The sequence below is a fragment of the Anomalospiza imberbis genome, chromosome 16 (assembly GCF_031753505.1).
Source record: "Anomalospiza imberbis isolate Cuckoo-Finch-1a 21T00152 chromosome 16, ASM3175350v1, whole genome shotgun sequence".
NCBI lineage: Eukaryota > Metazoa > Chordata > Aves > Passeriformes > Viduidae > Anomalospiza > Anomalospiza imberbis.
In genome coordinates, this window is record NC_089696.1 from 344,991 (window position 1) to 358,865 (window position 13,875).

Sequence of the window (13,875 nt, forward strand, 5' to 3'; positions counted from 1 at the left end):
ACAGACCTGTTCACAAAAAGGTGTATGAGAATGTTGCAAACAGCTTCCAAGGGCAACAGAGCCACATGGGTAGGTGGCAGCTTCCTAAGAAAATCCTGAACAGGGACCTGGAGACTTCCCACTCTGCCAGAGATGTTCTGAATGACTCTATGAGCCAACCCACCCCAGTCTGACTGCCTACAGCCTCTTCCAAATATGACTGTCAAGGCATGTTTGGAAAACTACTTCAGGTAGTATTTCAAGTATCAGACAGCACTGGGCTGAGGCTATGCAAACAGGCTCAGCCTTTGAAGAGCTGCCCAGCTAGTAGTGCCTCCACTACTGTCCTCCCCAGTAAAACAAAAGACAACCCAGCATGCATAACCAAGAACAGCCACTCACTTGTGAGACAGCACAGAATCTCAATATATTCACTTTATCACAGCCCACATGAGCACTGCAGGTATGAGGGTCTTTATTTCACAGTTAGCAGTGGCTAAAGGTATGAGTTACACATTGTAGCACCCATATGCAGCAAATCATAGTAGCAACATGGTACTCACTTTGCATTTAATGACAAGATGAAATACTGCACAAGGTACAGCAGGGCAACTCCAAAGGCTGGCAGTGAAAACAAGATACTAAACCTGGAAAAGACCAATTGGCCCAACTAGGGCTTAGGAAAAAAATAATTATCACATTGATGCTGGATGAGGGGGGAAAAGAATTCAAACAGCAGCAAGTAAGAGCATCCCCAAAGGTGAATCAGTAACTTGGGGATGGGCAGAACAGGCAGGGGAGGGAGTCACTCAGGGTTAGTTATAAGCACAGCTGGACCAGATAAGAGAAACATATTTCACTACAGGAAGCAACATGCCCTACATTTTAAGAAGTGTGTTAAGTTAGAATGGTTTTCCCCTTCCCAACCACTTCACAGTCAAGGAGTTAGTTACAGCACAATGCACAGTTCTAGTTAGTGAGGGTGGTCCAGAGCACCTATCCCTTTTAACAGACCTGTGTAACTCATCAGGGGCTTGGGAAGTGTCAGCCACACAATGCACAAGAGGGACCAATGGAAGCTCCTGCCAACCACACAGCACTACTTGGTGCCCTGCATATGCAGCAATCCCAGACAAGGCTACAAAAGCTGTGTCTCTGGGTACACTGACCCTGCCCTGTGCAGGGCATCTGGCAGTGAACCCCAGCACTCCTCAGGCTGACCTGGACTCAGCTGGCATGAGAGAACAGAGAGAGACACTCGAAGTACTGTAAAGGCTTAGACCAATCCACAGAGAATTAATATGGCCTGTAGTTCCAGTAACTGGAGAAAACGGAGATCTGGAAAGCAAGAACAAAAGCAGGTAAGTTCCTATACCCCTTGGACCACAAAAAAAGAGCGCAAAATGTGAGAGGGAGGACTTAGCTTCACAGCATTACACGCTTCAGCACCACACTACTGAAGGGCAGGTTTGCTGCTGCTGTCACTCAAGGAGCACAAAGTTACTTGCTCAAGGTGACTGTTGCAGAACTGGAACTGAGCATTGATCTACTGGAGGTCTAGGTTGCTTGTTTTGTCTCATCCACCTCATGACTGAGAACACAGAAGTGTCTGCTTGCTCCTTTCCATCTAGTCACCAGCTCAGCAGACATCTGCCACACCACTATACTTAGCCTATGGCTGCTTGCTAGGCAGTGCCAGCCAGCTCCCTGCTGGCTCCAGAACACTGACTCATCCCTTATTTTCAACAAGCTGAACAGAATAACATCACATCAGATCTGAGGTCCTCTCAAAATCCAGAGTTAAAAACAAAGCCCCTTTTTCAAGGCCATTACCTTGTCCTTCAGTTGCTGGCAAAGCTGCAGTGAAACTGTGAAGAAGACAAGGGCATCATTTAACCATGGGACAACACATTCCACTTTATGGACATGGCTGACTTCATATCGCTGGCTGCCAAACTCACTGGAGGGGGGGAAAGAGCACAGCTTCACACACAACAGCATAGAACTCAAATGTCTTACATTCCCATAGGAGAGATTATAATGATTTCTATCACAATTAAATCAGCACCTGGCAGTTACAGAATGCAAACACTCAAGTCCACCTCTGACCAGATTAATAGTTAAGCTAAAGGGTGAAGTTAGGAACTTCCCTTCGTTCCAGACAGGCACAGAGGCAGGGAATGCAGATGGCAATGCCAATAACCAAACACTCTTTTTTGTTGTAAACTCTCATCTCTAGATAAACTCGTGGTACTGTCTAGATGGGCTGAATCCTGGAAATTCACATATTTCAGCCTTTAGGACTAAGTCATTAAAGAGACACAACAGAGCATTCAGAGGCACAGCAAGTGACTCAGTCCAGCTTCTCCACTTCAGAGATGCTACAATGGAAACTGCACGCAGCTGTTTGGATTTCACCCTCAAGACATACCAACACCTATTATCCAGGTACACTACCCTTGTAGTGACCGTACTTACAACATGGCTCCAGGGTTGTGCAAAACAGACCCTCCAGCAGGCTTGAAGTTCTAGAGAAGGAAAAGGTTATCAGGATTTTGATGTGGTAAACAAACCACTTAGAAGAAAGACATTTAAGGCTTACACTTTCAGTAGCCTGACATCAGGAAACACCCATGCGCTATTTGCTTGGACACTCCATCAATATGGAATCCCCTTTGTTAGAACCCTTCCTGCTCCTTCATGAAAGGAGATTGTTCCTCCATTGGCTGAGTTCAGTGTAGCTACAAATTTTATCACTACAGAAATAAGATGAGAAGATCCAGCAGAAAAACAAAATATAGATTTTTAGGAAAATCTTCCTTATGGAAGGACTGCAATTCATAAAGCTTAAGAGTTTAACGCTGTTTTTACAGGACATCAAGTTGACCCATGCAACAGGTGAAGCAGAAAAGCATCCCTCAAAACTCCATGAGGAAACCCAAGATGCTACTCAGATATAAACTGGATTAATATAACTATGCCCTTCCAAAGTGACACTAAATTATCAAACTATATTTAAAGTATTTGGAAAAAATGGCTTACTCCAGAGCACTGGTATGTTCTTCTGGGCTAAGCAGCCATGCCCTAAACTAGATTTAGAGCCAGTGTTCTGTGTGCAGCAGACCTAAACACAGACACTTAGTACCAGCTGCACTTATTTCTGCATTATCTTATGAATGTAACATTGCACCAGGTAGCAGTGTGATCTCCTCCTCACAGTGGGATGTAAGGAGAGGAAACTAAACAAGGCTCAGAAGATAGCAGGCATCACCTTGGTTGTGCTAGGCTGCATCACGTGGAGCTGGTAGACAGTGAGGCACAGCTTGTTCAGGTTAATATAGAAATTCACAAGGATGTCTGGAGGCAGCGCAGGGGTGAACATTTTCTAGCAAGAAAATTAGTTTATTTGTCAGTGAAAAGATCCTAATTTCTAATGTTGGGAAATCATTCCCTTTTCCCAAGCCACACATCAGTTACCCCATGACAAAAGAAAAATATTAGGAGAGAAATAAAGACTGAGCAGCTGCAGGCAACAACTGCTGTTCTCACTGCCCTTGATCAAATGGCCTGTGCTTGACAGTGACAAGGGAGGATGGAGCAGTGTTCACAAGGGCAAATCATCCCTGGACAAGACTCTTGGGCAGAGAACAGAACCTACTCTCAAGAGAACCAGAGTCCTCATGCCCACCCAAGTCATCTGCATTCCCACAGGAAGATACAGAGCAGCCAAAACCAATCAGGATTTGCACTTGCTTCAGTTCTGCCTCAGGAGACACTTCAGAAACCCATTTCCACCAGGATGCAGCACAGTGTCCAAACTATTGCAATACTGCCAGACCTGTATAGAGATCTAGACCACCACATACTTACTGTGAGACCACTGGAGGCAATTTCTGGTAGTGTCAGAGTGGCAGGAGTGGTCAGCCGATTTCGGGCTCTGGAAAGCTGCAACATCACAGCATCCATAAGCTACAAGGTAATGTACAGAACCACTGATGAGTGTGATCCCTGTACAGCTCTGGACAGTGCTGCAGAATCCTACAGCCTTCTGCAAGTGTTAAAATAACAACTGCCACTACCCCTCATCTTTCCAGGAATTCAGGAACTTATTGGGAAGGGGTGGCTCCCACATAAATGCAGTTTAACTTTTACCACCATCAGAGACTTTTGAGACAGGTCAGGAGTGTTCAATACCAGCGACTGATGAGAGAACAGCTATTCATGGTAAGAATACCAAGCCAACATAAGATCAATTACTGATGATACAGAGGCATCAACAAACTCATCATCAGCTCTTCAGAAGAATGGGCGTTAAGGAAAAAACAAGGTGCATTCTTGGCCTCCCCACTCCCACATCACAGGTACAACTGTTGCATGGGCTCCCTCTGTTCATAACCAGCTATGAGTGAGGCAGTAGATAAAAAGAACCAGCTCATTGTGAAGCCAATCCTGCCAGAAACCACAGTTCAAAGGTCCTTCAGGCAGACTTCCTCTTCCAGAAAAAAAGGGGGAAGCAACATGTCTGTTATAGAGCTCATGACTGCGGCACTTTGTATAATGACTAATGTCTCGCCTTACTTCCACTTGAGTTTTCTCACATTTGATGTTGTGATGAATTCTAATGAGCAAGCCAAAATTCTGTTGCCTTCAGAGAGCATTTTCAAGCAGAAGGTTGGCCTTCACTGCCATGCAGCAGCTGCTCTGTATTAGACCCCAGAAAATACTACTGGCAAGAAAGAAGTCATTTTCAGCTTTTCAGTAAATCACAAGTACTGTCATCTCCTGTTTAATGATGGCTACCTCACTGCTGCTCTCACGTGCAGCACTGATCAACAGAGAGTAATTTATGTAACAACATCATCCACAGAAGATCAAGGAACATCCTCCTATATTATCACTGATGTGTAACAGACTGCTCAGATTACTGTTCACCAGGATGTACAGCCCTGTTACTAATGCTAAACTAGTACAAATTCATATAAAATATGAGGTTTCATGGACATTTCTTGACATATGTATGTATGGGTACAACTATTAAGTCTGTTTCCACTAAGAGACTCAGACAGTAATCTTCATTAATTGTGTTTAAAACAATAAATGGAGGAAAGAAAAATGCATGTTCCTACCCAAGCATCAGGAGCTTTCTCCTCACCTTGAGCACCTCCAAGCCTGTTTTGAACTGGTAGTTCACATCTCTGTTCATAAGCAGGTAAATGGCTTGGTTCACATGGTTTCTAGCATCCTGGATCTGCAAAGGTACAAATACAGCCCTATAAAAGAAACACTCCGTAATAACATGCACCCAGAAGTAAAGGTTTCCTCAGTTATCTCACTGACCTTAAGAATGGTGTCTTCTCAAATGTAATGCCATGTCTAAATGTCAGACACTCTCTAACACAAACCTACCACTGTTGCCCAGAAGCATTACTGGGTTCTCCACTCATGGACTGGAGATACAGAACAGTCTGACAGCTACAACCTGGATTGTTATTGTTCCTGTCCTGAAGTGACATCAGGCAGTCTCATCCTGGGACCACTCTGACCATGAGGGCTTGGTAGGAATTCTCACTGTTAATGGCATACAGCAGTCAGCTCTAGCACCATGAACAATGATTTCATCCTATCAGAGCTAAAACAAATTACATCAATGAGCAGCAAGCACTGATTTCTAATACAGTGTCTCTGTCAGTATCCCAGAGTCCTTCTAAAGTGAAATTGTTGGGATTCAGAGTCATCTCCAGCATCAAGAAGCTGTGCCATTATGTGGGACCGGACCAGACTCAGGACACAGCTGGCTCAAGTTCCTCTCAAGCAAGAGGAACACAGTCATAAAAGCAAGGTTGATAGGTGTATCCTTGCTTTCATAGGAGCAAGGACCAACCAGAGGAAGACAATGGCCCTGGGAGAAGCTGACTTGCATTCAATTTCAGGCAGCAGCATGAAAATGGAAAAACAAACCCAAGGAGTAAATTAGAGGGTACAAATGGAACAGCTGAGCAGAGAAGCTTGTACAAGAAGTGTCTGCTGGGAGACAGGCTACACAGCTTGGGGTATTTATAGTTTGATATATTTACAATGCCCTCCAGCAGTTGCAGCTCCCACCTCTACATCCTTGTAGAAGCCTCCCTGGCAGAGACCTGGCTCTGGTTCCTTCTAATGCAGAGCTCAGGGAACACAGAACAGCCCTGCTCTTAGAAAGCTCTTGCACTGGAGGCCACAGAGAGAAGAGTGAGAATGGTAAGTCCACTGTCAGACTGCAGAGAGACTGCAGGTACTTGGGCATCTCCAAATATCACTACCTCTAGCCTTTACATCTCCTAGAGGCTTCTGAGCAAGCTAAACTGCTCCTGGCAGCACTACCCAACCAAGCAATGCCAACCCTGCTGTTATGATTTGCTCCATTCCTATTTCCCCTTGACTTTGCTTTGTTTTCTAATCAACTTCCTCAAAATGTATGTGCCTGCACTTGTGTTCCTCAAAAACATGCCTACACTACAACTTCTTAACCATGACTTCACTTTGTAGAGAAACAAAACTCCAACTGTCATCACTCATTAAGGGAAGACACTCCTTTGAGATGCTAATTTTTAATTCAGACAGGCCAAAGATCACCATATAACCACTTCAAATGCTTTTGAACTCAGTCATTTAGGCACTCACACTCTGTATCTGAACAATGTTAGAACACAAAATGCAAGTAAGTAAAGGAAGTTGTTTTCCATAAAATCTGGCAGAATTCTACCAACCAGTCAGCAGTACAAAACAGCCACAAAAGAGGAGGCACTGCTGAGTGTTGTCACAAAAACTTCCTTGCTTTGTTGCAAGGCATAAAGAAACACAGTCAAGTTTGGTATTAACATCCCAAGTACAGAATTTTCTAGATTTATACAAAGTTACTAGGTAGAGCTTTCACTGCTAAAGCAGATGTTGGGAACTCCACTCAATGCCAAATGTCCTCATCACCTAGAAAAACCTGAGCTATGGCACAAGGAAATACACTGAATCCATTTTCCTCCAACCTACTCAGCTATGACAAAGTAATTGAGGAAAAACATGTCTTCAGACACTAGACTAGGTCGTGAAATCAGGTAAGTCCCAGCAAAATGATGGGAAAGAGATTCTGGTTCTGGATAGCTGCATTCTTTTAACTCCTTACCTGAGGGAACTCACACATGCTACTGGTACTAATTTGTTCTCAGGGTAAACAAATGCATCTGTAAGAGAATGAGAACAAGCCACTCAAAGCCCCTGAAGCTGTTCTGTGCCCTGCTAGCTTGTGGTGACATGGGACAGTCCTGCACAGGCACCTCAGGCACTCTTTTACAGGATCATGACTGCTATGCAGACAGCCTTCAGATCAACTGGTGTGTCTGGAATGAGCCCACCCAGGCACCCCAGCTGAATTTAACTTATTTAATTGCACCTGCTTCATCCCTTAGCTTTTACCACTGTAGCTCATGTGGAATGGAGATAACAATCTCTCTCAAAAGACTAAAGTTACTGCTCAGAGAGCACTGAGGCTGTTGGATTGGTGGGCATCTAGAGCCAACAGGTACCTGCTGCAATTTCCACTGCTTGTCTTCCCGGAATGCAAAATGCAGGAGCTGATTGTTTCTGGGCATTTTCAGATTAACATCCTTGAAAAAACAAACAAACACATGAGACAAAGAAATGCCTGTATGCAGAAGATGGTGGCTGGCAGTCACATTCCCTTCTTCCAGACCATCCTAGCAAACTGCCTTCTGCAGTCCTGGCACAGCCAGAACCTCAGTGCTTCCACAGGATGGAAGTAATACAAAGAACAGGTTGAAATGCATTGAGTGAATCAGGATCCTGGCAGGACACACGACCTCAGCCCAGAAGATCCCCAAGGCAACTTGTTATTACCCAACAAAAGTGGTAAAGGCAAGGAATCCCCATGGAAGTTGACTACAGCACTCATCACCACATGGTGGTGGTAGAAGGGGATGTCAGATGCTGGATCTTGATATATTTCAATGGTTGCTGAAACATCTAGGCCAATTAGGGAGAACTGACAAAGAACACTGATCACTGGTAACACATAATCAGGGTGACCTCTCTCCCTGAGGTGATCAAAGGGTGATAAGGGTGACACCCACCCCAAACCAAGAAGTGTTGCAAGTACTCACAGCTTGACACAGTGCATCTCCCTGCAGCGTCATCATACCTTTCACCTGGTCTGTGCTGGAATGAGAGGAAACATCTGGGCAACACATGTCACAAGAGGCACTTATCAATTGCCAGCCTACCACCTCCCCTCCTCTATGGCTTCTCCTGCCCAAGATCTGAACACCACTCCTGCCCAGTAGCTGGACACGACACACGCTTTCAAATCGCCAGTTCTTGGCCTGTGGTAAACTCCAGTCATATTTTTATGGGCCACCTCACCCTACCTGCTCTGCCTAAATCATTACCTTCATTTCTGATCCCATTCTTATTTCATGTATCACCTGTCAACAATTTGGCTGCTGTTAGAAACAGCTCTAGCAGGCACAAGCACAAGACAATAAAATTAATTACTGACATTGAAGAGTTAGATGATTCCTACAGGAGTTGAAAGCTACACCCCACACCCCATTCCAAGAAAAAAGCCCCAAAATAAGTAAAACCCCACAACCTCAAAAAAGTAAAAATCCCACACCCCAAACCCTCTGAAAGGTCCTGCAAGATGTCTCACATGTACAATGAACAGTGTAAGGAGAAGACTGAAGCATCTGGTCAGGCCATACATACCTTACATTTTACTATATTAGAGACTCTTTTGATCAACACTGCAAGATCCACCTTACAATAACAACAAATGAAAACTAAATTAAGTTCAACTGAGATCTGAAGAAGACAATGTTCAAACTTAGAACAGAATTACTGCACGATTCCTTGCAATGATGTGACATTCCTAATGACTACAGTTAACTGCTTTGTGACAAGCTTGTGAACTCTGCTAGTATTGAGACCAAGGGGCCACAATGAGGATCAAAAAATGGGTATCAATTTCAGAAGAACTGCACACCTAAAGCACTTTCTGCACAAGCCTCAGTTTGCTTTGTGTGAAGGTGATTTAGTATTGCTGTTTTAGGGAGATTAGGACAAAGGTTAAGATTTCTCCATAGTCAGGGTCAGAAACTGAGTCAAGAGCAGAATTCAGGTCTTGTAACTGCAACTCACTGTGTCATAATCAGAAAAATGCCCTTTGGCAAACTGCCTGCAGCACTGAGACAACACACAAGAATGTGGTCAGGAATCAGTGACTACATTATAGGTGTCAGCATGAAATGGAACAAGGCTGGCTCAGGTAGCCCTGGAGCACAGCTACCGACTGTTACTCTCACCTGCCATGAGAGCTAGTTTGTTTTCCTTAAGGCAAAATCTCCTGTTAAAGAAAACCCATTACTCCAAGGCTTCTGCAAAGCCCTTCACCACAAATCCTCCAGGATCTGCACCCTTTGCTGCAGAGGGAAGTGACCCACTGACCACCACCACTTACCCTGCTGTGCTTAGTACAAAGTTCTCTTGCTTGACAGCTCCTCCTGAGCCACTGGTGGGCAAGGCAAAGCGGTAGGAGGCCTCCTGCCCAAGAGAGGACACAGTGAGTGCTGGAGCATCAGTCTAGGCCCAGCACACCATGAGCCAGGAACAAAGATAATGTGGACACCATCAAGTGGCTGAATATGTATCAGTCACCTCTGCCAGCCTCCTGAAGTCCACCAAGCAGAGCACTTGGATTTCATCCTACTGCAGGACTGGCGAAGCCCAGGAGGAGGCTCAGCGCATGCAACCCATAGCAAAAGGCATTTTCAAATCCCACACCCTGGAGCTGGGCAGTGCCAGCAGGATCCCCAAGCTGCCCACAGAAAGAGCAGCACCCAACAGCTCAGCTCTGCATACCCTCAGGCACCATGGTGCTGCCCCTTATCACAGCTAGTCTTTACACATGAAGGAAGTGTGGAGAGAACATCAGCCCTCCCCAGCCCTCCATCTCGTTATACTGGCTGGTGACTGCCCTTTACACACTTCACCCTCAAAACTATAATTAATTCTTCAAAATGGGTACTATATATAAAGGTATTGCAGTCTATTGTCACCTGCTATTGACTCCAGTCCTGAGGTTCTGAGGCAGAACTATGGCACTCACACCTGCTCTGGCACTTGCCCCTCACCTCCACATTTTTAGCCCTGCTCTTCCATCACTCCATAAGCTCCAAAAGCCAGAGAGTATTAAGGGGCTGGGCCTGTTGAACACCGATCCAGCAGACACACAGTGCATTCTCAGTGCATAGAAGTCCCTTTGGCCAGTTCCCCACTGGCTGCTTGGAAAGAGTCAGTCCCGCAGCACATGCTCAGGCTAGAGAAAGGTGAGAAAAGTGCTGCCCATCTGCTTCAGCTGAACACATCAGGCCTGTGAAAGGGGCAGGTACCAGCAGAGGAGTGGGCATGTTGAGGAAAGGATGATTTTGAACAAGGAGAGCACATGCTAGTAATTACTACACAAGTAGCAGCTGTCACCTAAAGGCTATGTTGCTTGCTTTCACCAGCACACGACAGAGTTACAGGCAGATTCAGATTCTCTGTTCCAGAAAATATTCATATCTCAGGCAAATGCCTGGCATATAGGTCTGGCTGGCTCCATGTGCCTTTTCAAAGCAGCTCTCAGCAGAAGGAAAAGAACAGAGCAATCTTGGGGAAATCAGCTTTTCTGTGAGTCCTCAAGAGCAGAGGGCAAGCAAACACCAGGGACAGAACTGGACATGTATGGATGACCTTTCTGTGCAGCCTCTACCAAAAATTTTTTTCCTGCAGGGGAAACTTATCACCATTCCTTACACAGAAGGTCAAACAAAATTCAGACAAAATTAACCTCACCTTCAAAATATCCTGCAGCTGTCTCAAAACAGCATGGACCTCTTCTTGTAAAAGCCATTTAAATTCTTCTTCCTATGTCATGGAAAAATAGCAGTGGAATCATTAAACATCAAACACTGGAAGCAAATCTCTCAGACACAAGCCAAAATTATAAATTATTTAAGTTCAAAGTGTACGGCTGTTTCTGTGCTGTTTAAATAAAGAAGAACAAAAGATTTCTTCCTGATTTGTTGAAACACCTCAATCTCCACATCTCCACTTCTCCACCCCAGTCCAATGAACTGATCTCATTCCTGTCCTGACTTTGTTTAAGACAGCAATTTGGTACACAAATCACTGTACTAAAAACCTAGAATTGAATGCAACTTTCAGAGCAAAGTAAAAATACTACTGTGTCAAAAAACTGGGGCATGTTTTTAAGCTGTTGAGATGGACTCATCTGGCTGCCAGAAATGGACCCAGCCTCCCTCCCTTCCCCTTCCTCAACAGGGCAGGGGAGGAAGTAAGATCATGGGCCAGTGTAAAGCTAGGGAGATCCATTACCAACTCCTGGCACAGACAAACATGAATCAATTTGCAGACAAATTTGTTTCTAATTAAGTGCTGAGAAACAAAGATTAGAACTAAAATGAGCATCTCCACCCCCATCCCCAGTATTTCACCAAGCAATAGCAGTCTAAAACCAAAACAAATTAAACTGAAAAGGGGGTGGTGGGGGGACACAGGCTGGGGACTCCCAGTCATTGGGGCAAATTCAATAATGAATGAGTTCGGTTCTGATGACTCACTGCCTTGAGCCTCCATTGGCTGCTGCCACAGAGAAGCCTCTATAAAGCAGACCCTCAAAGCACATCTAGTGTTCCTGCTAAACCATGAGTCCCCATGTAGGTCATCCAAGAAGTGGGGAATAGAAGCAAACATGGGACAAAGAAAAGACTGCCATTTGTCATCCTGTAAGAAAAGATAAATTTTCCATGGGAAGAGTTCTGAGCTGGTTGCCCACAGAAAAACAGGCAAGCTATGGTCAACTCAGAACTTTAAGCTTGCCGTTTCTCTGCTAGATGGTTCCTGTTCACCATGAGGAGCACAACCCCCCCCACTGATGTGTTATCACCTTATGCAAGAGTTATCCCAACAACCAGTAGGACAAAGTCAGGTTTGTTTCAGTAAACACTTATCCAAGGCAGGCACACACAACAAAGCCAGGCAGGACTCCCTGTTATTCAAAGCAGTTTGGGTGCAGGACCATTGACTTCAACCCTTTAATCCTCTTTTGGGTTTCTGGTTTTCTACTGATCATAGAATATTCTCAACTGGAAGGGACCCACAAGGATCATGAAGTCCAAGTGTGGGCTCTACATAGGACAGCCCTAAGAATTCTACCATGTGGCTGAGAGTGTTGTCAAAATTCTCCCTGAAATCTATCAGGCAGGGTGCTGTGACTTCTGCCCTGGGGAGCCTATTCTAGTGCCTGACCACCGTCTGGATAAAGAAACTTTTCCAAATATCCAGCCTAAACCTCCACTAACACAGCTCCAAGCTGTTCCCTCAGATCCTATCACTGATCACCAGAGGTAAGATGGATCTGCAACTCTTTCACTCTGTAATGTTTGCCCTCCTCCAGATTCCCAAAAAACAGTGATCCCATGGGTGTAGCAGATACCTTTAGTACCTCCAACGTGCACCAGCATCATGTAGGTGTTTCTACTCAAAATACTTCTTTAGTCACAGCAAGAAATCTCCTTTCCCCTGCCCTTTATTTTGGATTACGTCAAGTTTGTGCCCATCTGTGCACTGCACAGCTGTGTTTTGGGGGAATGCTGGTCATACTCTTCTAAACTATATTACATTAGAAAAACCCGTTTTCCTTTGTGGCTTTCCACCCAGACCGACGGATCTCCGAACCCCTTCTCGATACCGGAGATTTCATTCCTCCTCGGAGACCCTGTCCCGGGGAGGCCGCAGTGACACCTGCTCTGCGCCGTCCCCGAAGCTACCAGTTCGCTAGGGCGGCTCGGGCACCCGCCATGTGCGGGGCGCTTCAGCGGGACATCAAGGCCAAAGGACACATTGACGGTGTGCCGGGAGCAGGGCGACCCCGGCCTTGCCACCCCACCCAACCCGGCCCATCGGAGGAGCGGCGCCGGCGGCAGAGACCGGGGCGCCGCTGCTAGGCGAGGTGGGAGGAGACCGCGGCCTCCGAACCACGCGGCGACTGGGCTCGGGCACCGGCCCGAAAGCATGCCGGAACTTCGGCAGCGTCTGCAGTCAGGGCAGCTGCTCTAGGGCTGGGCCCGGGCAGCCCCCGCACAGCGCTCGGCCCGGACTCAGGCGCAGGGGCCTTGCCGCCATCCCGCGGCTCCGAGCCCGAGCAGACAGAACAAGCCTGCAGGGCCCGGCAGTGCTGTCATGCGCAGGGAGAAGCCGCTGCCACTGGCCCTGGCCCCGCCGAGCGGCCGCCCGACTCACCAGCACCGCCCGTTCCCCCGGGGTCGCCATCGCCGCCGCCATCCCGACACCGCCGGCCCCGCCCCCGGCAGCCCCCGCGCACGGCCCAGCAACGCCTGATTGGGCAGCGCCGCTTCCCTCCGCCGTCCTCGGGGGCGGGGCCCCGCGCGCGACGTCCGGCAGGGCGGGGCCATCGCCCGCACAAGCCCGAGCGTGTGTGAGCGTGTCCGGCTGCAAGATGGCTCTGACCTGCCTGCCCGCGGCCGAGCGCACAGCGGCGAGGATCAAACCGAGCTGCGTGCAAGAACACTCAAATGAGCCAAGACGTGGAAGTTTCGTCACTTAAAATAAATACCTTTATGCTGGAAGTGAGCTCTTTGTATAGCAGTCGGCGAGTTCCCTTTCACAACGGTTGTACTGCGAGTGAGACGAGAGGTGAGGGCATAGTACCTTCATCACACCAGCCCCTGCGGGGGTGGGAGATGGGAATGATCCTTCAGGGTAGGGAAAGCTTCCAAGAGTCCCAGTTCCCGCTGCAAGCACAGCTCTTGACTTCCTATCTGTTGC

The 13,875-nt window shown here is 46.8% G+C and overlaps 1 protein-coding gene across 1 annotated transcript; it reads right to left on the minus strand.

Annotated features, from left to right (window-relative positions):
* Positions 1-430: 430 nt before the first annotated feature.
* Positions 431-13,392, minus strand: ROGDI (rogdi atypical leucine zipper). The gene is made up of 11 exons (XM_068206367.1): positions 13,330-13,392; positions 10,861-10,932; positions 9,485-9,567; positions 8,130-8,184; positions 7,536-7,616; positions 5,132-5,227; positions 3,850-3,948; positions 3,251-3,364; positions 2,458-2,507; positions 1,813-1,939; positions 431-1,317 (listed from the first exon to the last, which is right to left on the minus strand). The coding sequence occupies exons 1-11, from the start codon at positions 13,369-13,371 to the stop codon at positions 1,276-1,278; spliced, it is 861 nt and encodes a 286-aa protein (XP_068062468.1). The 5' UTR covers positions 13,372-13,392; the 3' UTR covers positions 431-1,275.
* Positions 13,393-13,875: the final 483 nt, after the last annotated feature.

Bases quoted from the DNA above. Each gene is read 5' to 3' on its own strand.
- ROGDI (XM_068206367.1), bottom strand. From the start codon at position 13,371: ATGGCGGCGGCGATGGCGACCCCGGGGGAACGGGCGGTGCTG. The intron at 8,185-9,484 runs GTAAGTGGTGGT...CTCTCATTCCAG, and splicing joins TTTGTACTAAGCACAGCAGG to CACAGACCAGGTGAAAGGTA. The intron at 2,508-3,250 runs GTGATGCCTGCT...TTCCTTCTCTAG, and splicing joins TGCAGCCTAGCACAACCAAG to AACTTCAAGCCTGCTGGAGG.